Source organism: Trichoderma harzianum (assembly GCF_003025095.1).
Source record: "Trichoderma harzianum CBS 226.95 unplaced genomic scaffold M431scaffold_3, whole genome shotgun sequence".
NCBI classification, from domain to species: Eukaryota; Fungi; Ascomycota; class Sordariomycetes; order Hypocreales; family Hypocreaceae; genus Trichoderma; species Trichoderma harzianum.
This window is the reverse complement of record NW_020209251.1, coordinates 1,457,994-1,480,572: the sequence shown is the minus strand read 5'-3', so window position 1 is coordinate 1,480,572 and position 22,579 is coordinate 1,457,994. Positions and strand designations below refer to the sequence as shown.

General features: G+C 47.0%; 10 protein-coding genes across 10 annotated transcripts; 6 read left to right on the top strand and 4 right to left on the bottom strand.

The window, feature by feature from the left end:
* Positions 1–225: 225 nt before the first annotated feature.
* M431DRAFT_78925 (hypothetical protein) lies at positions 226–2,843 on the bottom strand (the record flags this gene model as incomplete). The annotated part of the gene is made up of 7 exons (XM_024922760.1): positions 226–1,141; positions 1,199–1,369; positions 1,448–2,073; positions 2,127–2,212; positions 2,271–2,512; positions 2,573–2,719; positions 2,776–2,843. The coding sequence occupies 7 exons, from the start codon at positions 2,841–2,843 to the stop codon at positions 226–228; spliced, it is 2,256 nt and encodes a 751-aa protein (XP_024777452.1).
* Positions 2,844–3,573: 730 nt separating this feature from the next.
* M431DRAFT_79144 (hypothetical protein) lies at positions 3,574–4,386 on the top strand (the record flags this gene model as incomplete). The annotated part of the gene is made up of 1 exon (XM_024922783.1): positions 3,574–4,386. The coding sequence occupies one exon, from the start codon at positions 3,574–3,576 to the stop codon at positions 4,384–4,386; it is 813 nt and encodes a 270-aa protein (XP_024777451.1).
* Positions 4,387–4,809: 423 nt separating this feature from the next.
* On the top strand, positions 4,810–6,731 carry M431DRAFT_505341 (hypothetical protein). The gene is made up of 3 exons (XM_024918623.1): positions 4,810–5,614; positions 5,690–5,827; positions 5,895–6,731. Exons 1-3 carry the CDS (start codon positions 4,931–4,933, stop codon positions 6,603–6,605), a joined length of 1,533 nt encoding a protein of 510 aa, XP_024777450.1. The 5' UTR covers positions 4,810–4,930; the 3' UTR covers positions 6,606–6,731.
* A 193-nt stretch (positions 6,732–6,924) lies between these two features.
* M431DRAFT_492015 (hypothetical protein) lies at positions 6,925–7,186 on the bottom strand (the record flags this gene model as incomplete). The annotated part of the gene is made up of 2 exons (XM_024916965.1): positions 6,925–7,056; positions 7,121–7,186. 2 exons carry the CDS (start codon positions 7,184–7,186, stop codon positions 6,925–6,927), a joined length of 198 nt encoding a protein of 65 aa, XP_024777449.1.
* Positions 7,187–9,567: 2,381 nt separating this feature from the next.
* Positions 9,568–11,502, bottom strand: M431DRAFT_548213 (hypothetical protein; the record flags this gene model as incomplete). The annotated part of the gene is made up of 3 exons (XM_024921260.1): positions 9,568–10,287; positions 10,342–10,951; positions 11,069–11,502. 3 exons carry the CDS (start codon positions 11,500–11,502, stop codon positions 9,568–9,570), a joined length of 1,764 nt encoding a protein of 587 aa, XP_024777448.1.
* Positions 11,503–12,596: 1,094 nt separating this feature from the next.
* Positions 12,597–14,651, top strand: M431DRAFT_479338 (hypothetical protein; the record flags this gene model as incomplete). The annotated part of the gene is made up of 3 exons (XM_024915758.1): positions 12,597–12,811; positions 12,862–13,446; positions 13,502–14,651. The coding sequence occupies 3 exons, from the start codon at positions 12,597–12,599 to the stop codon at positions 14,649–14,651; spliced, it is 1,950 nt and encodes a 649-aa protein (XP_024777447.1).
* Positions 14,652–15,832: 1,181 nt separating this feature from the next.
* M431DRAFT_505340 (hypothetical protein) lies at positions 15,833–17,181 on the top strand. Its single transcript, XM_024918622.1, has 2 exons — positions 15,833–16,170; positions 16,238–17,181. The coding sequence occupies exons 1-2, from the start codon at positions 15,963–15,965 to the stop codon at positions 17,053–17,055; spliced, it is 1,026 nt and encodes a 341-aa protein (XP_024777446.1). The 5' UTR covers positions 15,833–15,962; the 3' UTR covers positions 17,056–17,181.
* A 458-nt stretch (positions 17,182–17,639) lies between these two features.
* M431DRAFT_77821 (hypothetical protein) lies at positions 17,640–19,029 on the bottom strand (the record flags this gene model as incomplete). Its single annotated transcript, XM_024922621.1, has 3 exons — positions 17,640–18,051; positions 18,115–18,810; positions 18,878–19,029. 3 exons carry the CDS (start codon positions 19,027–19,029, stop codon positions 17,640–17,642), a joined length of 1,260 nt encoding a protein of 419 aa, XP_024777445.1.
* A 302-nt stretch (positions 19,030–19,331) lies between these two features.
* M431DRAFT_349679 (hypothetical protein) lies at positions 19,332–20,598 on the top strand. The gene is made up of 3 exons (XM_024914469.1): positions 19,332–19,442; positions 19,491–19,564; positions 19,626–20,598. The coding sequence occupies exons 2-3, from the start codon at positions 19,532–19,534 to the stop codon at positions 20,520–20,522; spliced, it is 930 nt and encodes a 309-aa protein (XP_024777444.1). The 5' UTR covers positions 19,332–19,442; positions 19,491–19,531; the 3' UTR covers positions 20,523–20,598.
* Positions 20,599–21,527: 929 nt separating this feature from the next.
* Positions 21,528–22,510, top strand: M431DRAFT_505338 (hypothetical protein). Its single transcript, XM_024918621.1, has 3 exons — positions 21,528–21,665; positions 21,776–21,857; positions 21,963–22,510. The coding sequence occupies exons 1-3, from the start codon at positions 21,629–21,631 to the stop codon at positions 22,405–22,407; spliced, it is 564 nt and encodes a 187-aa protein (XP_024777443.1). The 5' UTR covers positions 21,528–21,628; the 3' UTR covers positions 22,408–22,510.
* The last annotated feature ends 69 nt before the right edge of the window (positions 22,511–22,579 follow it).

Genomic DNA, 22,579 nt, shown 5'->3' with positions numbered 1-22,579 from the left:
AGCCAGCCTGGAGCAGATTGACAATGGACCTCTGATTGAACCAAAATGCAGTGCTTGCAATGCTCTCGTTGGCTCCGCCTTTGATTCGAAGTTTGTCACCAAAAGTGGAACCGATGGGTATATCATATCATCCGTCCACTGGAAGAATGCGAACAAACCCGTTATAAGAGAGTGTGCTCCTTATCGATCTTCAGGGTCAGCCCCTTTCTTGACCCTGTACATCTTTCAGCCATGTCCAGAGTCAATATTCGATCCAAACTCATTCCCAAAGAAAGCTGAAAAATCATCCAGATTTTGCGGAAATGATGCAAAATGCCCGTCGACACCGAAGAAGGGAGTACTTGACGGCATCATCGTGGTATCTTCTTTCTGTGGTTCTCCTGTTTGCTTCGGTGGCTCTGACGCCGGGGGTGCCATTGGCACTTGTTTCTTTTGAGCACCTCCATCTGTTGTTTCTGGTAAAGGTGAATCGCTCTTCCACAGCTGCTCCCATTTTTTGAACTTTGCGTATTGGGACTCGCTCACTGTAGTGCTGGTAGTCTGCTCCTGCGTATTCATGTTGGCGATGGCTTGTTCAAAAGCCTCAATCAAGGAGACTTCGGACTGTGTAGATTGGCTGCCAGTTGACATCTCCTTAAGCATCGACAGGCCATCTCGCAAAGCCTGTCTAAACATGTATGTCTTCTGGGAAAGACATTGTGTAGTAATGACGAGGAGAGCTGCCCGACAAGAGCTGAACTCGGTGTAAGAGGCTCGGGCAAGGCCAATCGTATTTCGCAGGCAGCGACACGTGTCTATAACTGACAGGGCAGCTTCGATGCAGTCCGCTAACAGAGTTGAACGAGTGCTTTTCTTGCTCAAAGACGCACTCGAGGGAGCGTTCACAGACGTGGACGGGCTGCTGCCATCCCTCAGCACTGCCTCGGGGAAGATGAAGACGCGACCAACGTACATGCGAACGAGGCAATATTCCAACTGTAGATGCATATGCTTGCGAGAAATTTTCGACTGGGATGTGAATTCTTTGCAAAAGATGTCATTTGGCAGAGCATCCCACCACGTCTTGAGTTCACGGTGAAGTTGTGCGAGCCTTTTCAGCCCTTCCGGTACTTCATGTTTAGGCACCGATCTCAAGATTGCTCTAGAGAATACCAATTAGCCATCTGATTTAATTCTAAGTCATCTTGAAAGGGCTCACATTTCACGAGACATTTTACTCAGCTGCTGGTTCAGCTCCAAAGTTGCCAAGATGTGTGCAGTATCGGTTTGCGAGGTCGAGGACCATAGATCAGGACGATGAACGGGAAAGTCAGCATCCACATCAGTACTGGATATAGATGTCGGTCTGCCATGAAAAGTTCCAACACGCCTAGAGATTTTTGGTCAGCTTATTGAACATGTCTCCCCATTTCTCGGCGCAAAACGGATATCATTAAGCAAAGCGTACTTTTCGATGGTGTATACGCTCCACCAAACCCGATTCCTGGTTTCAACAACGTCCGCATCTCGACTTTCGACGGGGTATTTTCTATGCATGCCGTTCTGTATCGCAAGCTTAAGGGCCAGATTGAGATAAATGTATGCCAGTCCAGATGCATCGACTGGAAGCGTATATATACCGAGTAACAAACAGGCTTGGACACTCTCCAGCGATGAGGCCGTAATTACATCTGGAAGCAGTCGGCATGCCTGCTGATAGAATAGTATCCCAACGGAGTCTTCGGTAAATGCATCGGGTCCCTTTTCCGTGGGATTCTCGGCACCATCAACCAATGATTCGAGATAGGCGAATTGCGTTCCAATGGCAAGAATGGCAAAGAGGATGCACACTGACCCCACATCCCGCCGAGAGAATGCTGCCGAATTTTCATAAGCAAGATCAAGCTTGGCTTTGAGCCAGTTCTGTTCAACGAAGAAATAGTTGGTCTGTGCATGTTTGAAGAAGGAATAAACGAGAAAGTCGGCAATAGGTCTCGGCGGTAAAAGTGCTAATGCACCTATTGCATCTGAATGTGACTGTAGCTCTTCAGCGCGGTAGTACTCCTTAAAGGTTGTTGGTGATTTGGATGAATGCTATAGAACTTGGTCAGCTTGAATGCAAGATATCAGCAGGTGTCAGCATTCACATTTAAAGCGTCGCTGGGAACACTCTGATCGATCCATTTCTTGATCCGCATTGAAAAGTTCCAATGCGAAAACTCTCCAGAATAATCTAACAGCCAAGGTTAGCATCCAACTTGCCGGTAAGATAGACAAGACCGAGTTCGTACGCGTGACATTGCCGTGGAGGGGCCGTATCTCAAACTTTTCATCCACGCCCTCAAATTCAGAGCTCTGAGAGGAGGTGTCTGCCGGTCGAGGGGAGTTTCGACGTTTCTCTGCGGCTTGAGCTAACCCCTTGAGGGTTTCGAGATCCAAAGCATCCTTACTTCCGACGTAACCCTTGACGATTTTCTCCAGATATTCGAGCCTCTTTGCTTGTTCAGCGGAGCTATGATCAGGCGCGCGAGGTCTTTGGCTGTTAGAACACTTCGTCTTGACTTCTCCCGCATCATTTCATAGAAAGCTCTACCTTGGAGGACGCATTCCTGAGCCAGCCTGCGAATCCGCTTCAGTTGCGGCCCTGCCTGAGAAATCGCACTGGCGACCTAGCCGGAAGCATCTCCGACAGGGCACGCCTCCATCACATCTTTCCTTCTGGCGGCGACAGCCATCACACCTACACAGATAGAGTCAGACACAGCCTTCATGTCCTCGGGTCAGCACCAAACATACGCGCGCGCGGCTCGTTTCCTCTCTCTATCTAGATGACGGCTTGGCTTTGACGATTCCTGAATGTCCATGAGGGGTCACGGCGATGACACCAGTTCAGTGACGGTCCGAGATGCCGCAGATTTTGCTGATGCGAGATGATGAAGCTCCATCCAATCACTTTATGGAGCAGAAGAGTGGATTGCTGTGACTTATCGCGAACCCCAGACGGCGATATGAGGGCAGCTAGTTCCGTATGACTAAGCGATGGGGGCGACAACCGAGCAAGCCGAGGTCGGGGATTCTCGTTCCCTTCTCATAAGCCAAGCTAGAAAAGGAATGATGAATATAATCATTCTCGTCAACCGGAGTGCGGGGGCTAGCTCGAAAACTGAAAGGCCGCTGGAATATTCTGTTGTGCTACTGGAAGGCAAATCTTGATGTCTACGATGCATCATTTGTGGGGTGGCAATGTATCTTGCATGGGTACATGTAGCTAAGGGCAGATCCGGCAACGAGAAGAGAGAGAATTCGTCAAAATGTAACCGGGCGGAATTGATAGAGACGGTTACAAAATGGTAAATCTGCACAGTTGAACAGCTGTTATTGCGTTCCAAGTCTATAAGTGCTGTAGAGTATCTAGACTCATTGCATGCTATGTACCTGTATGTAGACTGCATAGCAAATAGCCGTTCATCGGGTATCCGGCAATCCATCATCGCACATCCAGGCCATATTTATACACAAATGCGATCCCATATTTTGGTCCTGGTCATCCTCTTAATTCATAGTTGTTGGACAATGGCAAATGATAACGCCCTCATGGCATCAGTACCAACCCTCTCGTCTCGTTATGAGATTCGGCCGCTCGAGCTAAAACATTGTAACTGGGCCCAGGCCATTGTAGCTCTTAGCAACGTCTATCAGACAAAAGTATGGACAGCCTCATGTCCAGAAGATTTGACACGACGTGCCTACAAAGTCTACAAAAGCATGGCGTATCTGATACAGCATCAGATTGAATCCGGCCACTCATTGGGAGTGTTTGACAAAGAATACGAGTTCAAACGACCAGAATCAGCCACTACTTCAGGAAAACTCTACTGGAACGTTGATGACGAGACTGCTAGCGTTACCAAGCTGCTTGATCAGATGGATTTCCCTCTTGTGTCAGTCGCTATGGCATATGATAGCTTCGATCCGCTGAATCCCGAAAGACTGATGGATATGATGGCAGCTCTCCCCGGCTTTGGATCTGCCATGGGTGCCTTGCAAGCAGACGATCAACGGAACAGTTCCTGGAAAGCCACTGGTCCGGGTCAAGTATTGTTTCGGGCTGCGACGAGCACGCGGCAGGAATATGAGGGCAAGGGCATCATGAAATCGTTGGCGCACCACCTAATGCGCACTGCAGCAGCAAAGCGGTTTCGAGCGATTCAGATCGAATGCGTGTCCGATGCGGTCACCCACGTCTGGAGCCATCCTCCAGAGCCATTCCATACGGACCTCGTGAGCGAGATTAACAGCATGGATGTGATGGCTGAGGATGAGTCTGGCAGCATGTGTTATCCGCTTAGGCCAGCAAACCAGAGACTGTGCAAGTTGTATTGTAGATTACAGGATTCTACCGTGTAAATTATCCAGTATATTACTGTATTGCTGTACTGTACGCAGAATTGAATGTAGGTAATATACAATATGTGTTTCTGATTCAAACCCACATTCCGCTCTAGCCTTGCCGCCCATCTGGAGACTCCCGACTTACACATGCTTGACATGGATGTCCTTTGTAACAAACCCAATAATTTGATAGACACGCAGAATGGCTTCCAGCCTTTTGCATTACACTAAGACCATAGTTATTCCTAATGTGGCGCATTTGTGCATTTGTCGGAGGTTTGTCGATGGCCTAGACTCAATTCGAAATTGTGAATAGTAATCAAGCCATCAGTCAATCCCTTTGAGCGCCCTTCCGCCCATTTCCAGCCAACAATGAACCTTGCGTACGAATTGCAACATTGCCCTAAAAGCTGTTGATTCGTGTAAAGAAGCACATCTGAGCTACTGATCCTTGATCAACCCACTCCCGCTTCAGTCAGTATCCGCTTTTCAGCCATCAAGGGACGTGAAGCCGCAACCAGACAGAACAGACAGACAAACAGACAGACAGACAAACAGGATGCCTCAGAAGGCCTCGTCCAAGTCATTCTCCTTCGTCAACTATGATGGACCAAACCTCGCCACTGATGCGCAGGTCCGGCGGCGCATCCGGCAGCAGGCAATGAAAGACACCGCCATGGCCCGGAGACAGAGAGGAGACTATGGCAAGCACAACATGAGGCAGTATCCCATGTTTGTGGGACCCAAGCCATTGCTTGACGATCCCGAGGCTCTTGACGATGCCTCGGATCTGGATCAATTGCAGCGATTTTACCAGCCTCCATCCCTTTCCATGCCTTTTGCTTTCCAAGATCCGATGATGCCAAAGCAATTCTCTGTTCTTCTTAATCTCATGCCGCTAACCGGCCTCCGCCTTGGTGTCGGCACCCTCTCTCACTATTTATACGAACCAACACAGCCCAAAGATCGCATCATCGCAGCGCAAGTCTCGAGTCAGAGGCTCTTGTCATTTATACCCAGTCGATATGGGCACGTAACACTGCTCCGCCACGCAACCGATTGTGTCATTGCAAAACTTCAGTACCTATCCCAGCGAGAGGAGGATAGATCGCCCAAAGGCGATTTGAAGGCGCTGATGCACTATCAAAAGGCACTTAAAGCGCTACAACATGCCTTGCTCGATGAGCGCGAGTGGGCAAAACCGGAGACGCTATGTGCCACACAGCTATTGAGCATATTCGAGGTTCGTGGCACTTGTAGAGCAATGAGAGTCTCATCATGGCCAATGTTGAGCTGACTAGTTGTTCCTTTTCCCTAGGCTCTCAATGGAGATAACAGGGAAGATTCTTGGATGCACCACGTTGGCGGTGCAGCTCGGCTAGTAGAGGCTCGAGGCGCCCATATGTTCAATACAGAATTCGAAAAGGCTTTATTCCTAGCGCATATCGGGCCGACGGTAAGGAGATTCAAGTTCTCAAAGAAAACCCCTGATTAGTAAACTAATTCCTTTTTTTCCCTCTCAGGTGATGTCAGCATTCTTGAATAATACACCTTGCTTTCTGGAAGAATCCCGGTGGCAAGCCGTCATTCGAGAGGCTGTTAGTGAAGACGTGACTCTTACGAACGACAAGGAGTTTGCCCTCGCTCTATGGGGTGGCCTCATTGAGATGCCGAGATTGTTCAAAAGAACAACAGAGTTGTTGCTTTCGCCATGCCCGCCTTCACAGAAAGAGATTGACGATATCACAGAGCGCCTCTTAGCAAAGCGTAAAAATCTCGTGATATGGCTAAGTCTGATAAAGAAACGCCCCATAATCCAAACCAGCGGTGGCTTTCGCGAAGATGAATATGGAGTTCTAGTCTTTCCAAGCGACTTTGACTACAGGAAGTTAGGCCCCTGGTGTCTAACGCGTCTGGCTTTACGAGGAACATACGCAGTCTGTCGAATGATCAAGTCACGACTCTTGTATGCCATTGCTCCAGCAAAGTTTCATGACTTGGAAGTTGAGGCACAGGATATTGCACATCGCATTCTCAACCTAAAAGAAGAGATGGCCCCTTACAAAGATTCAGCTTTGATATGGAATCAGTTTATGGCGCAGGGCAGCTGGATTGCCAAGGGTATAGCTGAAACAAAGGACGCATGGGGCGAGGAGGGCGAAGGACACGACGGTATGCTTAGCAAGTCCAAGTTTAAGAAGTGGAACGAGGTGATAGGGAGGAAAATATCCTGATATGCGAAGCATGTGGCGTTTTGGATCTTTTCTTGCTTGTCTTCGTATTCCAATCCTGTAACTACCTCGATAGTTCACAGTTAGTCATTCAGCGATCGCTTTTTCAACAAATAGAAACAACACGACTCTTTTTAACTGCATTATGTGTAAGGGACACGGAATCATAACCTATCACTCCTCTATGAACAACCACTATGCATCTTAACGTTGAATTCGCCCTTTATTCATATAAACCCATATTTACATGCTCATGAATCATGAATTATGATTAATTTATGAATACCAGATTGGCCTTAATCCCATTCCATCAAGATAGACATTAATTGCAGGCAGCGGTATCGCAGTTGCCACGGGGGTCGTTGCAGCTAGGGTCGCTGGGCTCAACACAGAAAGTAGTGGGAGTAACTCCAAATCCTCCAAAGTGGTTGCAAACTTGGTCACCAGGGCAGTCCTTCATAATTGTCAATAACAGAAAACAAGTAATGAGTAATAGAAAGAAACTATGTGAGACTTACGTTGCAGGTGTTGCAAGCGCTGGCCAGAGCGGCAGTAAGAGCAAGGAGAGCGGCGTAGACCTTCATGTTGTCGGTTGGCTGGTGAGTTGTTCAATTTATTGAGAGTTGAAGATTGTTATTTAGAGGCTTGATTTAGATATATTCTAAAAGTTCAATGATCGAGGGGATTTAGACGAGTATTTATAAGTTTTGCAATCTGTGATACACTCCTAACCAGATCATCTCAGGAACCACTCAGCCTTCTTCATGACTCGCTTCATTGGCTCGAGTTAATCCATGTAGGTACCTTGCATCGAACCACTACCGGGGACTCTGTTATGGCTGACCACCTCCACGGCTGACCACTTCTATAGCTGATCACATCACCAATGACACTTCCATTACTAGTTGGCTCACCGACTTCCGATAACTAGGGGGGCTTGTTCTTTCTTAAATCCGGCTATCCACTCCATTTTCATCTACGGGTGCGTATGTTCGGGGAGTAGCAGCTTTCCGCAAAACATGTCTCTCAGCACGTCTGCTCTCAGCTTTGACCAAGTAGCGATTATCATAATGACCTCTCCACCAGATTTCAGCAATCAGAATCTCCTAAAGTATTAGATACTCTCAAAAGAAATGGTTTCTATATTATCTGACGCCTGCATTTTGAACTTAGTATGCGTATCCCAGAACGGTTGTACGAATTAATTAGCATCAACCAACACATAATGGAGGGATCGGCATTGGCCCGACGACCCGGGCCGACTGAGTTAAGACGGTATTATTGGTGGGCTTGGTTTTTTGCGGTATAAGACCGCATATGTTTACAACGTTCTTACAAATTGTTGGGCCTCTTTCCAAGGGGTATCGGGTATCAGCCGATTCCCAGTCTCTTTCCATATCTGGTAATCTTTCCTGGTTGATGTGTCGTCCCGTGCTCGCGGAAAGCGACCGGCGCGATCTTTAAGCATACATGTAGTACGTAACCTAATAACTTATGGTCCATCGATCTTCAATAGTCAACCTTTCCTAACGGTGCAAAACATCTTACAGAACCGCTCATGATGAAAAATCATCTAGTTTACACTAAACAACCCAACATTCTCTCTTTTCAATAACTCCAGCTGCTATCCGCGATCGAATATTTTTTGTCATAGTTGTTTTACTCATCTGACTAACAGGACTCAATATTCGGTTCTAACCCGACTGCTTAGCTAGATCTGCCTTCCTATTTCGTTCACTCACTCACACGAACACGAACATGCATACCCCTATGCTGCAGTAAGCTTACCTACCTAGGTACCTCGGCAGCGGGTATTTGTCTATTTATCCCAGCTGCTAAATATGTTGTAGCGGACGGAATGTTGTGCCGTATACCTGTATTTAGAGCGGAGTTTGAAAGCTGACTTGAAGGATCTAATTGGAAGAATTAACTACTTCAAGATTTGACAACAGAGTTGACTAAAGAAATACGGCTTCAAAAGGCACTGCCCAACCAGGTTCCTCTTTCGACTGCTAAGCGAGAACGAATTGCCGATGCCAACTCCCGATGCACGCCAGTTGCCTGCCGAATAGAGTCGATACATAGAAAAGCGTGCCAGTAATGTGGCTTCCTGTATCCTCTTGAGCAAAGCTTCAATATTTTGCTTCAGTGGTTTAGAGAAGGATTATTTGTCAATTCTTCTTTGTAGGAAAAATGTTGTAAGAGAACAGCAAAGTGGGCCATGAGAATAGTAATACGGCATGTGACGTGACAGAGACAAATTATCAACCACCCCAGATTGTCTGATGGCACAGGGCAACTCGGTAGGGCTTGAAATGTACATCGAATAGCAGGAGCTTTCATGTCTAACCCCTGCGATCTGGGAAGAACTTTTGTAATATGCTCGCTTTGAAACACGCACTAACTTTCCTCAGCGATTTCTGATTCTCGTATTGTAACTTACAGTAGCCCCCATATTTTGGGACAAATGCTACCCAATTGTTACATCCATCGTGCATTTGGCAGTGATAGATCGATATTACTACCATGCCTTGCACAGCTTCCTTTTCTTTTCCTGAGACAATGTAGGCCTGTAGAGAAATTGAAGTTGTTCTGTTACATCTGGGCTGGAACAAATTAAGCATATTGACGCTTTGATTCCGGATCTGTAAAAAATTAAAGGCGACATGCCCATCGGACCCAGTATTCATCATTAAGATGTATTGCTATTTTTACAAATGCTACCTCTCAAAAGCGGGTAGCCTTGACCTTGAGCAGTGCAAGCAGTTATACTAAACAAGGCTATTTCCAGCAAGCTATGAAGAAACGAGTATGTTCACTTTTTAGCATATCACAAATCGCTTATATCGATGACCTTTTTTATTTGTTCTAACAGCTCTTTACTTCTACTATCTTTGGTGTTTCTTTAACCTACACCGTGTTCGAAGGTGACGAGCTGAAAGGTACCCAAAGTAGGCCAGATTTTCTATGGCATATTCAAAAAAACTTCTTTCAGCTTGGGGTAGTTGGGCGTTCCCATGCCGGTTATCGGATCCCAGCCCTCGACAGCACTAAATCCATCAGTACTACAGCCCGAACTATGGCCAGTCGTGATATCGTTAAATGCTTCGGGGTGTTGATATAACATCGGGTTGATGAACCCAACAGGCTTCTTGCCCGCATTCAAGCGGAACGAATTGATGCGTGTAATAAGGCCTGCAAACACAGGAGCGGATGCAGACGTCCCTGCTGCCAGCGTGATACCATCATTAACTCCAACCCATGTAGCAAAGTTCACTCCTATGGCAGAAACATCGGGATAGCCACGACCACCACGGTTATACCGGCCCGTCGTGTGTGTAGCATTGAGCGTGATGTTATAGTAGTCGTAAGGTGGCGGGTGATTGCTAAAGTATGAGTTGACGGTGTTGGCTTGGTAAGATGGTGTCCCAAAGATATTGGAGAAGCCGCCTCCACTGAAACCTGCCGCCTTCTCTGAGAACTTCACGCTACCACGAATACTACTAGTTGTGAGATTCGTCGCTCCAACAGCGGTAACATAAGGGCAGTCTGCCGGTTGTATCGTGACGAAGGGTCCATCGGAGCATTGAGAGCCGCCAAAGCCACCCACACCTCCGTCTCCTGAAGCTACGATGACAGTAACGCCCTGTAAGCCCAACTTCATCCACTCATTGCACTGTCGTCGCTGGTAGTTCATCGGCAGGCTCCCCCCATCTTCACCGTAAGAGATTGAGATAACATTGGTTGGAGTGTAGGCACCACACTGTTCCGGCTGGTCGTAGCCACCTTCACTCGTGTCCGGGTAAGTTGGGTCAACACCTGGAAGGTCGCCCGTCTCACCGTACGCAGAGTATGTACAGTATGACTTATCAAGAGCGTCGAGGAAGGTGTTAAAGAGACCGCTAACGCCACCACCGCCAGCCTCATAATAGAAATCATCAACTAGGTAATTAACCACCTTGGCTGGGTAAGCAAGGGGGTAGGCCGCTTGAAAGTCAAGATCGGCCTCCTCTGCAGCGTCATACGGTAGCGGAGTGGGTGTAGGCGCCCCATCGACGCCTTGAAACTCTGGCTGTGTGCCTTGTGGTATCTCAGGTGCAAAAAGCTTAAGGAAAATGCTGAGGCTGTCTGGACTGTACTGCTGCCCTTGTGTTGAGTAGATGCCGATTGAATTATTTGGGTGCCCCTTGGGCTTATCTGCTACGTTATACATCGCGCGGACACACTCAGGGGTGACCATAGAGGAGCAGTTCGAAAGGTCACCGGGATGTTCCGGTCGCATAGTCAGTGTAGGTGTCAGTTTAGGCACCATTGGACCAAAACTGCGAACGGATGTCTCGTCCCTCTTCCTAATCTCGAGCATCATAACACCAGGTGTGATGAAGTCGATGTCATCCCGAAGTTGTAATGGAATGTGATATTCTTGGCAGCCAAGAGCAGCCCTGCCTGATATTTTGCTCGTATACTCGTGATAATCGGTATGAAGGAGATCCTGAAGTTCTGCAACCGTGGCATTGAGTTCCAGGAATTGGCGACTTCGAGATAGATTGATCACTCTGTCGCTTAAAGCCGATTTGAGCCACTTAGTAACAGCATCTATCCTCTTCTTTGACGGCGCAAACATTTCGTCCACTTCAGACGCTGAGAGATGTTTTCCATAGTGCTCTGAGTTGGGATGAGATATATTCATCAACAAAGCTTCGCCAATATCGAGGTTGCTTTGGGTCAGGCCAACTCGCACTGGAACTGTGGTCGCTCCTTCAATGCGATTCTTCTTTGTCCAATGAGAGTTCAAGAGCCCGTCACGTACCTCATGCCGTACATGACTTGATGGTACCACACGAGCTACAGCTACGCTGAGCAGAACTGCTACAGCAGTAAGAGTAGCTGGTCTCTTCATTGTAAGTTTAGTTGAATGTTGTTGACTTCAGAGTTGTGTGCCAAGAACTTTCAGAGTATCCAAACAATGCATTTTATATACCATCCAGTCTCAATTTTGGTCATTTTTTCTCTCTCATGAATTCAAGAGCTGTTCTCCAAAAGTTCCCTTACCTTCTAAATTCGGATACGAACAACTTCCTAGTAGTGTATAACGGCTAATATCAAAAGATAAACAGGCTCTTCTTTGATTGGGGGGAAACATGCCGCACGGTATGAATTAAGACCGTGTCTGTCAGTTGTCAACGAAGCTTGCAGCATAGCCTGCTTGCCCCTGATCGTTTGATTCTAGGGCATACAAATTAAATAATAGACCCTAATAGACTTCGTCCAATGAGAAATATGAAACACAACGCATGCTTCCTATTGATTTGAGAAAAATATGGAATCTTATATGGGATGAGAATCAGCAAATTACTTGTAAGCATTCTGCTCTCGCTTGCTATTGGTATCATCAACGTGTTGTGAAAGTTCACCCTGGTGGTCCTTTGTGAGGTCTAAAGACGGGACCAGCATTCAAGTTGACCGCCTTATTTGCGTCTATAGCAAGGTATGATGCTTACAGTTAGACACCATGACACGTAGAGTTAGAGTCATTATCCCGGGGTCTTGAGCCTATTTCGAATACTTGAAACCATTGGTCCCCTTGATAACCGGCGGCAAGACTCGGAATTCCGGAACGTTAAGCGGGGTGCCGGTTCAAGCATTTCTCTGAGAGATAACTTTCCAGAGAGCCCTTGTTCTCACAGGGTTTGATTCAACACCTCACACAGTGTGTAGACTGGATCCATATTGTATGCACGATGGTTGTTTCATGTTTCATGTTTACATATCATATCGCCCGATACGAGAGTCTTAATGCTGGGGAGCCCTGCTCTATGCAGAACTGGAGGAGGCTGTGCTAGGTGATTGCTACTATGGCTACATGTGTGCTAAATGAATGGTCTAATATCTGGGTTAATTGATTTCTTATATATCTTTGTGCTTTAATCGCTGTTTTTTCTTCAATTGTTGTTCTATAACGTTCAAAACACTTTTCAAAATATTAACGGAAACATGCGTTCATCACACACGTCTTGGACACTTTTCTGCTCTGCAGCAGTGGTCTTCGTTGGGACTTCGTTAGCTGAACATGTCATCCACGAGCGTTCAGTAGAGTCTACGGGTGAATGGGTTAAGATAGGAAGTATCAATCGCAATGGCCATCTGCCTGTAAGCATTGGCCTGACTCAGAGGAATCTCGATCTTGGTCACCAGCTGCTCATGGAAAGGTACGCGATGATCTAACCCACGGACTATTACATGGCTGACCCCCCTTAAGGTCTAACCCTGACTCGCCCAACTATGGCCAGCATATGACCCGAGATGAGGTGAACGATTTGTTTGCACCTCACGATGACAGCGTGGATGCGGTCCACAGTTGGCTCAAAGCTGAGGGCATCGAGTTGGACCGCGTGTATCGATCAGACAATCGCCAATGGGTACAATTTCATGCTACTGTAGGGGAGCTCGAGAAGCTCATTAATGCAACCTACGACATATATGAGAACCAGAAGACTGGTATTCGTCAAGTTGGGACAGACGAATACTCGATCCCGGCTGATCTTTTGGACCATATTGACTACATTACCCCAGCCATTACAAGGCTACAGATTGCCAGTGATGTTGAGAAGCGGCGGGTTCGTCGGGAGGTCAATACTAAGAAGGATGATGTGATCCCCGCGGCCCCGTTAGGTGGCCAAGATGTCACAAGCGATTGCAACGATTACATCACACCCCGTTGTATCCGTAACATGTACAACATACCTATCTTTGATGATGCCGTCGAGGGTAATGAACTGGGCATCTACGAGCGACAGCCATACAACCAAACCGGATTGAGCATCTTTTTTGAGAAATTCGCAACGTAAGCTACTTCGGCATTTTGCGGCATGGGAGAAAACAACTGACGTCTACTTTAGACATATTCCTACCAACACTACGCCTCTGTTTACTGCAATTGATGGTGCTCAGAGATTCAGCGATCAGGATACCCCCCACGTTACAGGCGACCTCGAAGCCATGCTAGATATAACCTGCGCCTACCCCATTGTATACCCCCAAAATATTCATATTTACAACGTCGATGACCTCAATTATCAAGTAAACTTGACCCAAGGTTATTTCAACACCTTCCTCGATGCTCTTGATGGTAGTTATTGCAACCATACCGCTTTCAACATTACGGGTGATAGCCCCGAGTACGACCCAACCTACCCAGACCCGAACGGTTATCAGGGGGAGAGGATGTGCGGTCTGTTCAAACCTACAAACGTCATTTCCATCTCCTACAGCCCAGAGGAACAACAGCGAAGCGTGAACTATGACCGACGCCAGTGCAGTGAGTGGATGAAGCTCAGTCTACAAGGTGTGACGATAGTCGGGGCAACAGGCGACTCTGGCGTTGCTGGCAACGGAGGCGACTGTATTGAAGACGCAAACGGTAATTTTACCATTTTCAATCCGTTGACACTCACCAATTGCCCATATGTGCTGGCTGTTGGCTCAACCCAGCTGGCTCCAGGTCATAGCGACGGTAAAGAGGGTAATGAGATTGCTACCAGCGATTTATTCTCCAGTGGTGGATTCTCAAATATTTACCCTACCCCTGACTGGCAAAAGAGTGCCGTTGACAAGTACTTTGATGAAAACCCAACGCCGTACAAGTACTACAACACCTCGGAGGGCAAGAACATTGGCGCAGGCGGCGGCGTCTTCAATCGTGGAGGCCGCGGATTCCCTGATGTCTCAGCAGTTGGTTATCGTGTCATCACGGTTGATTTCAACGACGTCTTTATCGGAGGCGGTACATCAGCAGCTGCCCCGATTGTTGCCGGCATTCTCACTCGAATTAATACTGAGCGATTGAAGGCGGGCATGCCAACCCTCGGCTTTGTAACCCCAGCCTTGTATGCTAATCCCAGCGTCCTAAACGATGTCACAGTGGGTAACTCATCTGGCTGTGGTACGCCTGGCTTTTTGGCCGCCAAGGGCTGGGATCCGGTAACAGGCTTGGGTACTCCAGATTACCCCAGGATGTTGGAATACTTCATGAGCTTGGGTTCAAAATGAATATGGATATCGTGATTTGATTGAATAGGTAGTTCAGGTAGAGCGCGGTGACTACAATGAACAAACAGCCCGTAGAGAGAGCCATTGGATAGTTAATTTTTGGGCTCACACATAGATCTATCTGAGTAATAATTCAACAATTCTGAGACCTTGAGACAGTGTAACTGGTGGAATAATACCTGTGTGAAATCAACATGAAGTGTCTGATGTCTACGGCTATGAATGTAGAAGACAACTTTCAAGTTGCTACTTTTAAAAAGCAATGTATGCTCAGACTCAGACCCGAATGAGGAAGTATACATGCACTACTGAGATTCGGGTGGTGTGCTAGGTTCGGATAATATGATCACACGGACTATTTTTGCTCCAATTTTCCAGGAACGGGTTGATATACAGTTTTATTTCCCTTGATAGGATCTTCTTCTAATTTTAGCAAGTTAATAGATAGATCAGCTATGTGAAACCCGGCGGCGATCTGCACTCTTTGGCGAACAATGAAATATCTTCGCTGCAAGATGTGAAATCTGTCTCTTAGGTCTGAACTTTTACAGGCTACCTTTAATCTCAGGCCCTTTTCTCATCTATTCCTTTTTTTTAAATGTTTACATTTTGCTTTTGAGCAGTTGCAAATAATCCTGTTGACTAATTCTTACTGTATTCGCTAGTAGGTTGAGGTCAATCCAAAGAAAGAGCCCGATTCATCTGATAGCCTTTCTCATCAATCAGCCCATATGTTCGTTTCGAAACAAAAATGTGTTCAGCTGCCTCTCGCTTAAGTGCAATAGCTCGTTGCTTCATCGGATAGCAATTCCTCCCTTGCATTAATGTCAGGATAAGACACTCTCACCGACACATTTGTCTCTGGCGTCCACTCCCTTCGTGGGCCGCCCAACTTCACCAAACAAAGTTTGTTCCTTGTCAGACGGCGACTGGTCTACATATATAGCTGTGGTGAAACGGATGTTTATTTCCAATACATTTAAAGTTATGCTGACTTGGCTTGCCTTCACCGGTTAATTTCGTGTGATTTGATTCGACTGACGATCTGTATACTGACGTCAACATTATGCCGTATGACCATGGACGACAGCTCCGCAAGGGATGAATTTAAGACATGTTTACCCTCGCAGCTGAAGTGTATTTGTATAAATACCCTCTCCGCATCTTCCTTCTCACCTTTCCACGTTTATTTTTACATATACACTTTAATTGAAGGGCGCTTGTAGATCTTTCATATACAATAGAGCGTTGAAATTTATCTTATCTTCTTGCTACATTCTCATAGACAAATTTTCTCGCAATTATTCCATCATGACACAATTATCTGCACACGAGGAATTCAGGCCGCGGAACGGCTCGAGCCTGAGTCGAGAAATCGAATTATTGGTCAACTATGTCAAGCAGCTGGAATTTAATCCCAATACATTTGTAGTTATTGTTTGTCGCCACGGCGCCATCGAAGGCTTGACGAATAAGATAAACCAGAAGAAGCAAGACAAGGTTTTCCAACGGGTGAAAAGTAGTGCTCTCATGAGAATTGGCAATTATGCAGTCTCATACTATAACTAACAGTCTATGACACCTAGATTTTGATATCGGAGCGACAGACGACATTAGGCTCAACGCGGTGATTGCTGCCGTTGAGGAATCCAAACTATATGACAATCTTGTGATCATTACAAGTGGATTTATCACCCACCTATATTTCGACGTTGGGTTCAGCATCATGGACTTGAAGGTATATCGATGTGCAATCAATGACAACCCCAACGAATACCTTCATGTCGATGGCTATTCGACATTCCACGAACAGGCCGTTCGATCTTGGGAGGCAATGTATCATGAAGCCAAACTCTGGCTTGGACCTGGTGTCGTGTTGAACCTCGGCTCTCATATCGGTCAATTGGGACAGCTAACTAAAACTGCTTCTGCTATCTCTGATTTTGATCGAAACAAGCTTCGCGCACACATTGAAAAGATGGACAGAGTGAAAATGGAGGGAAGTTGGTGGGACGACTTCCGAGCCCCGATTTCCGCGATTGTTGGCATTCTTGCTAGTGCCGGTAAGCTTGCTTCAACCGGGCTCGTTAAAATGTCCGCGGAAGGCATATTTGTGCAGTACAAGTTTATTGGGTATGCTCTTAGCACAGCGACAGCAGCTTCCATGACTGCCCTCTCAGCGGGGAGCGCAATGCTGGTTGCGCCAGGTGTAGCGGCGGCTGTTTACTTCATTCCATGGGGGTCCATCTTTGGTTGGTTGAACACAGTTGTCTCGTGGCTGACAACAGGGCTCAATAAGATTTGGGAAAAGATCAAAGACTGGCTGGCTTCGTGTGCGAGTACGATTCGAGATACTCTAGGACTTGATGGGAAGTTGCATGGCCCACTCAGGTTCCCGGCATGAGAGTGTATTAAATTGTTCAGTTCAATCGGTATTAGCTCGTATGCAAGAGTTTGTATTAGACTATTAATCGTTTTAATTAATTGCAGAGTTCGAAAGTTCAATAATTATACGTTGAGCGCCCATTGCTATTGACCGTGTTGTTAAAATGATGCCAAAAAGAAGATCTATGAACATTATAGTTGTTGGTAAAGAAGCTTTCGCAATCAATCTGTTCTGCTATACTGCTGACTCTTTGTATGTTGCTAAATATCGTAATTAGAAATTTGTGAGGAAACGAGCATATTATATGTAGAAATATGTCCCAAGCTTACCTCCCACCCGCCACCTTTGCGTAAATTCGTGTTGTGCGCGATCCAGAGCTTCGAGATCCGGAATGGTAAACATCCCCTCTCCACACAAGCTGGGCGTATTTCTAGCCAGTAATTGAGCGGCACGGCATGTGGTTGAAAGTCCAATGAGAGAAAGTCCTTTGACTCCTTTCTTTGGCACTATCTCGTTCATGGACTTGCATATATCAACCGCCATTCGACGGGATGACTCTATGGCGAGTCTATCCGCCGCACTAACGGATTCTTGGGATTTCGTCAAATGGAATGCATTGAGTTCAAATAGGAAGCTAGATATAAATGGTCAGCTTCATAACGTTGTTCGGTAATCGATCTCGTGGTAACGTACCTAAGTGCGAGCGCAATGCTGTCGCAGAATACGAGAGAATTGGGACCTGCGGCTTGGATCAGAGCATAGCAGAGACTTCGAAGCCTTGATTCTACCACGGGATACAAATTTGGAGAAGACTTGGATGCTTTCTCATCTTTGATATACTGTGTTGCATCTCGGACGACTCCTGCAACTTGGAAGAGCATCTCAAAGTTGGACGACGAGCCACAGCTTTCCTTGATCTTTTTACCATCCAGATGTGCATCTGCTGTTACTAAATTTGAGCCACTATCGCTCGGCGTTTGTTCGCCCTTCGAATATTTTGGTAATTTTACCAGACTGTTGTCCATATATCAGTCATAGGCTTTCGTTCGGAGATGGAGATGTCTATAGAGCACAAACCAGTCCATAATAATGACTGCTTTCCGGCAGGTGGCATCTATGCCTATTCCTGTGTTATCTTTACTCTGGGCAATAGAACCCATATTGTTTAGTTTGCAAATGACGGCACAGCCAGCAATTGTCAATTCAGACTCTCGGTCAAGGCCATGGCCGTATTCGAACAGTGATAGTAAAAGCCCGATCTGCAGAACCTTTAAATATGACTTTGCAGTAGTTTGTAGAAGCAGAAACGACTGCTTTACTGTTTGGTATAAATTGCTGTGCATAGTAAGGTCACAATTTTCGCAAGGTGGTTGAGATATCAGTGCCATGGATAAAAGGAGCATTCCGTCAATGCCACGACATTGTCCCCAAGCATAATATTCCACAAGTTGATCGATTTGATCATCGGTCATAATCGGAAACCAATTATGAATCGTATCCTTGTAAGTTTGAGCAACAGACGTGGCGGTCAATCCTGCTGACTTAAGTGTCATACGAAGAAGCGATGCTTCTTGCTCAGCATCATCAACGCCACTAAGGAGGGCCACTGAGATCATCCCAACGAGCTTGTAGCACATGTCAAGAGGTACTTTAGCGAGACAGCATGCCCGAATATCTTTAGATGGCATGACATCTTCTCCTTCTCCGGAGCAAAGTCCGCCAGCGGAGTTGTTGGCGGATATTTGGCGCCCATACACACAGCGAGTCTTTTTCCTAACCAAACATGAGTATGGAAGGCCGGCCCACAGTAACACTGTGTCGAGATATGAAGAATACATACAGTATGCATCGATTGCAGGCAGGAAGAGCTCTGTCGCAGCGGGTCTTGGCTCTTTTGCATTGATGGCAAACCCCAGCCGCTCTGCCGAAGACTGGAAACTGCGGCGGAATATGTAGAGTCATGTAGTCCGATGTAGAAGCCGCTGCCTGCATGGTCTTGTAGCTATCAATTCAGACACAATCGTGCTGTAGCATTCAAGTCAATTCTCCGCGGATACCTGTAATGTGATGACCTCGAAGATACTTGTACAAAAGAGAGATTCTGTTAATGGGGCATGTAAGCTATAATAAAGCTCCCGAGACGTTGCTGCCGTGGGGCCGGACGTTTAACCTTGGGCCAACTCACGGAACTAGGCAAATTATAAATCATGAGCAGGGTTCGGCCGATGCATTAGCGCCAATTCTGTAAATCCGTTTTGAGATTTCCGATGATAGTGCCATCCAATCAGAAGTTGCGCTGCAGTATGAGAGGCATCACTGTTTGTCCATATGGATGTACTCACCTTTGGAACGCGAGTTGTAGATGAGTTGGAATTGTGTCGACTGGATGTCTATAAAAACCTGATGTATCTCCCTCTTTTCTTGATTGAAACCACTTACTTACACACCATCAGAAGTAAAGAGCATTTGAGCTATTGAGTCTTTCACAGAAAAGATGTCGTCAATCAAGAACGTCGCAGTTCTTGGAGTAAGTTTTCCATTATCTTCACTGGAATATTCCAATCAACTTACACAACTAAATTCATCAGGCCACTGGAAATGTTGGCAAAACTTCGGTGCCAGCTTTGCTTTCTGCTGGCTTCGTCGTGACAATCATTGCACGACCAGAAAGCACCGCTACCTATCCCGAAGGAGTCGCCGTCAAGAAGGCCTCGTACGATGATCTTGAGACTCTTACCGAGGCCCTGAAGGGCCAAGATGCTCTTGTCGAAGCATTCAATCCTGCAGCAGCTGAGCACCAAAGCATTATCGTGCGAGCCGCTCTGGCTGCTGGCGTGCAACGTCTGATTACGCCTGAATTCAGCACTGATTCCTTCTCAGCTCACGCTGAAGAAGTAGGCATCTTTGAGCCTAAGCGGAAGGCTCAAAAGGAGCTTGAAGAGCTCACATCGGCGCCTGGTTGCATCCTCTCCTGGACGGCCATCATTCCTGGAGGGTGGTTTGACTGGGGTATTGAGGGTGGATTCTTCTGGATCGACAAGAAGCAGAAGACCATCACTCGCTTCGGATCGGGCAACCAAAAGGTGTCCATCAGCCGCTTGCAGCTATGCGCCGAGACCATTGTTACGGTCCTTCAAAACCCGGACAAGTATCGCAACCGCGTCGCCTACGTTGCAGATTATGCCGTCAGTACAAATGAATTCATCGACATAATTAAGGAGATTTCATCTGGTGAAGAATGGAAGGTAGTCGACGTCGATGTTGAAGAGTTTAAGAAAGAAGGATTTAGGCTCTGGGATGAAGACACTAAGAACGGTGTGAAGACTCGGTTGTTCACTAAGGCATACACCATGCTGGGGACTGTTGCTCTGTTTGACGAAGATAATCGCTACGACGCGGACTACTCGTACAAGCAAGAGCCCGGAACTGGCCGACCGATTGAGAGCCTCAAGGAAGAGCTCAAGAAGCTTCTGGGTTACAATTGAATTATCTTGTGTTGCACGTGGTTCAGATTTACAAACTGGATCAGTCGTATCTGATCAAGCTACTTGAGTAATTTATTTCCAATCAATATCATTAGTGATCTCATATATGTGATTGCTGAAGTCTTTGAGTTTGTTTGAACACCATTGCTTAGCATTATGCCTGCCGTAACATGTGACCACGGTAAACAGCCTTGATAATTGCGTATTGTGAAAATTGAATAAGATATACTGATCAATTGATAGTAAAATCTCATGCAACACATTAGATAGCTTCAAAGGAACAACAACGCAGCTTAGAGTTTCTCATCGCTCTTGGGCACTTGTCACCAATTAGCACCAGGGTAGCTCCACGGCAGAATGAGCTTGTTTGCATGTAGCTGAGCTATGCGTCACACGCTCAGTTCTGTCGCAAAGCAACAAATTAAGATCCAAAGAGCATCGAGGCCAAAGAACCCAATAGCGACACATTTGTAGCCTGAATGGCTTCCATTGTAAGAGCTCTTCTACAGCAATGATATTACACAGTACAGCAAAAGCACAGTCACAGACACACAAAGTGGTCATCAGCAAAGGGAAATGTAGATCTCAGAATGAAACGGCACCGGTACGGAGGACAACCAAATGCCGAGATTAACGAAGGATCCATTCAAGAATTCCTCTCCAAACGTCCTCAAGCCAAAAAGGCCTTGCCGGAATCGATGTCCATAGTAGACACCGCGCGGCGGACATTCGTGACTATCTGGAGAAGAAAAGAGAAAAAAAGAAAATCCCACGAGAGGGAAATTTCCTCCATAAAGGGCCACCAGAAAAAAAAGATGAGTCAGCATTCAGTTTCTAGCACGTGATGCCGGCTGGATCTGGAGCGAGATGTTGCTTCTCACGTGAGTTCTTGCTCTGGAGATGATGAATTGGAGCTCCCTGATTGGCCCACCTAAACCGAGGAACCGACGCAGTTCCGTTCCGAAGAAGCTCGATCCAAACCCGCAAACCGACGACAGCAACCGGCGAACGGCTTCTTCTTTGTCTGGGGGAACGTCGAACAGCAATAGACAAATCGCCGCTCCGATCTCGAAACTCCTCTTTCCATCCAAGTCATCTCGCCCAACATGATCGCCCACCGGCTCGGCCTCGCTGCTGTGCGCAGTACGTTGCTCTTCTTTTTCCCCTCCTCGGCAGCTTTGCTTTTGGCGTTCACATGCAATCTGCGAATAGCCTCACTACGGACGCTCTCTGACATCGAACTGCTTTCATAGGCGCGACGAAGCCCAATGTCTTCTTTCGCCAGAACATCCCGCGCATGGTCCTCGCCTCTGCCATGTCAACCTCTCAGGCCCGGTAAGCCCGCGCGACAAATCCAACTTGCCCCTCCATGAAACAACAAACCGAGGAACAGAAGCAGGAAACAGCTTACTAACATAGATCTCTCGCTCTCTTCCGCAGACCCGTATCGACCCAGAAGCTCTCCCAAGAGGAAGGCCAACAAGTCCTCGTCAACCAGCGCCTGAACCGCCCCGTCTCCCCCAACCTGGGCATCTACAAGATGGAGCAGACCTGGTTCGGCGCCTCCGCCTGGACCCGTATCACCGGCTGCGTACTCTCCGGCGCCGCCTACGTCTACTTCACCGCATACCTCGCCTCCCCTCTCCTCGGCCTCCACGTCGAGAGCGCCGCGCTGGCATCCGGCTTCGCTGCCCTGCCCTTCGTCGTCAAAGGCGCCATCAAGTTCGCTCTGGCCTTCCCCTTCACCTTCCACTTCATCAACGGCATCAAGCACCTGGTCTACGACTTAGGTATTGGATTCGCTAAGACCCAGATTAAGAGGGGAGAGGCTGCTCTGTGGATATCGAGTTTCATCGGCGGTGGCTACCTGGCTTTTGGCTTGTAAAGGAGCATCAATGGATGGCTTAGAAGAAATGAGGAAAAAATCAACACCGGACAAGCAGCGGGCGGTGTATGTAAAATAAATGGCCATCAAAGGGCCTTTTTTTATTAATTGTCCAAAAATATTTTATTAAAAAGTTTACAAACCCGAATGCCATGTATCGATGACCGGGCGT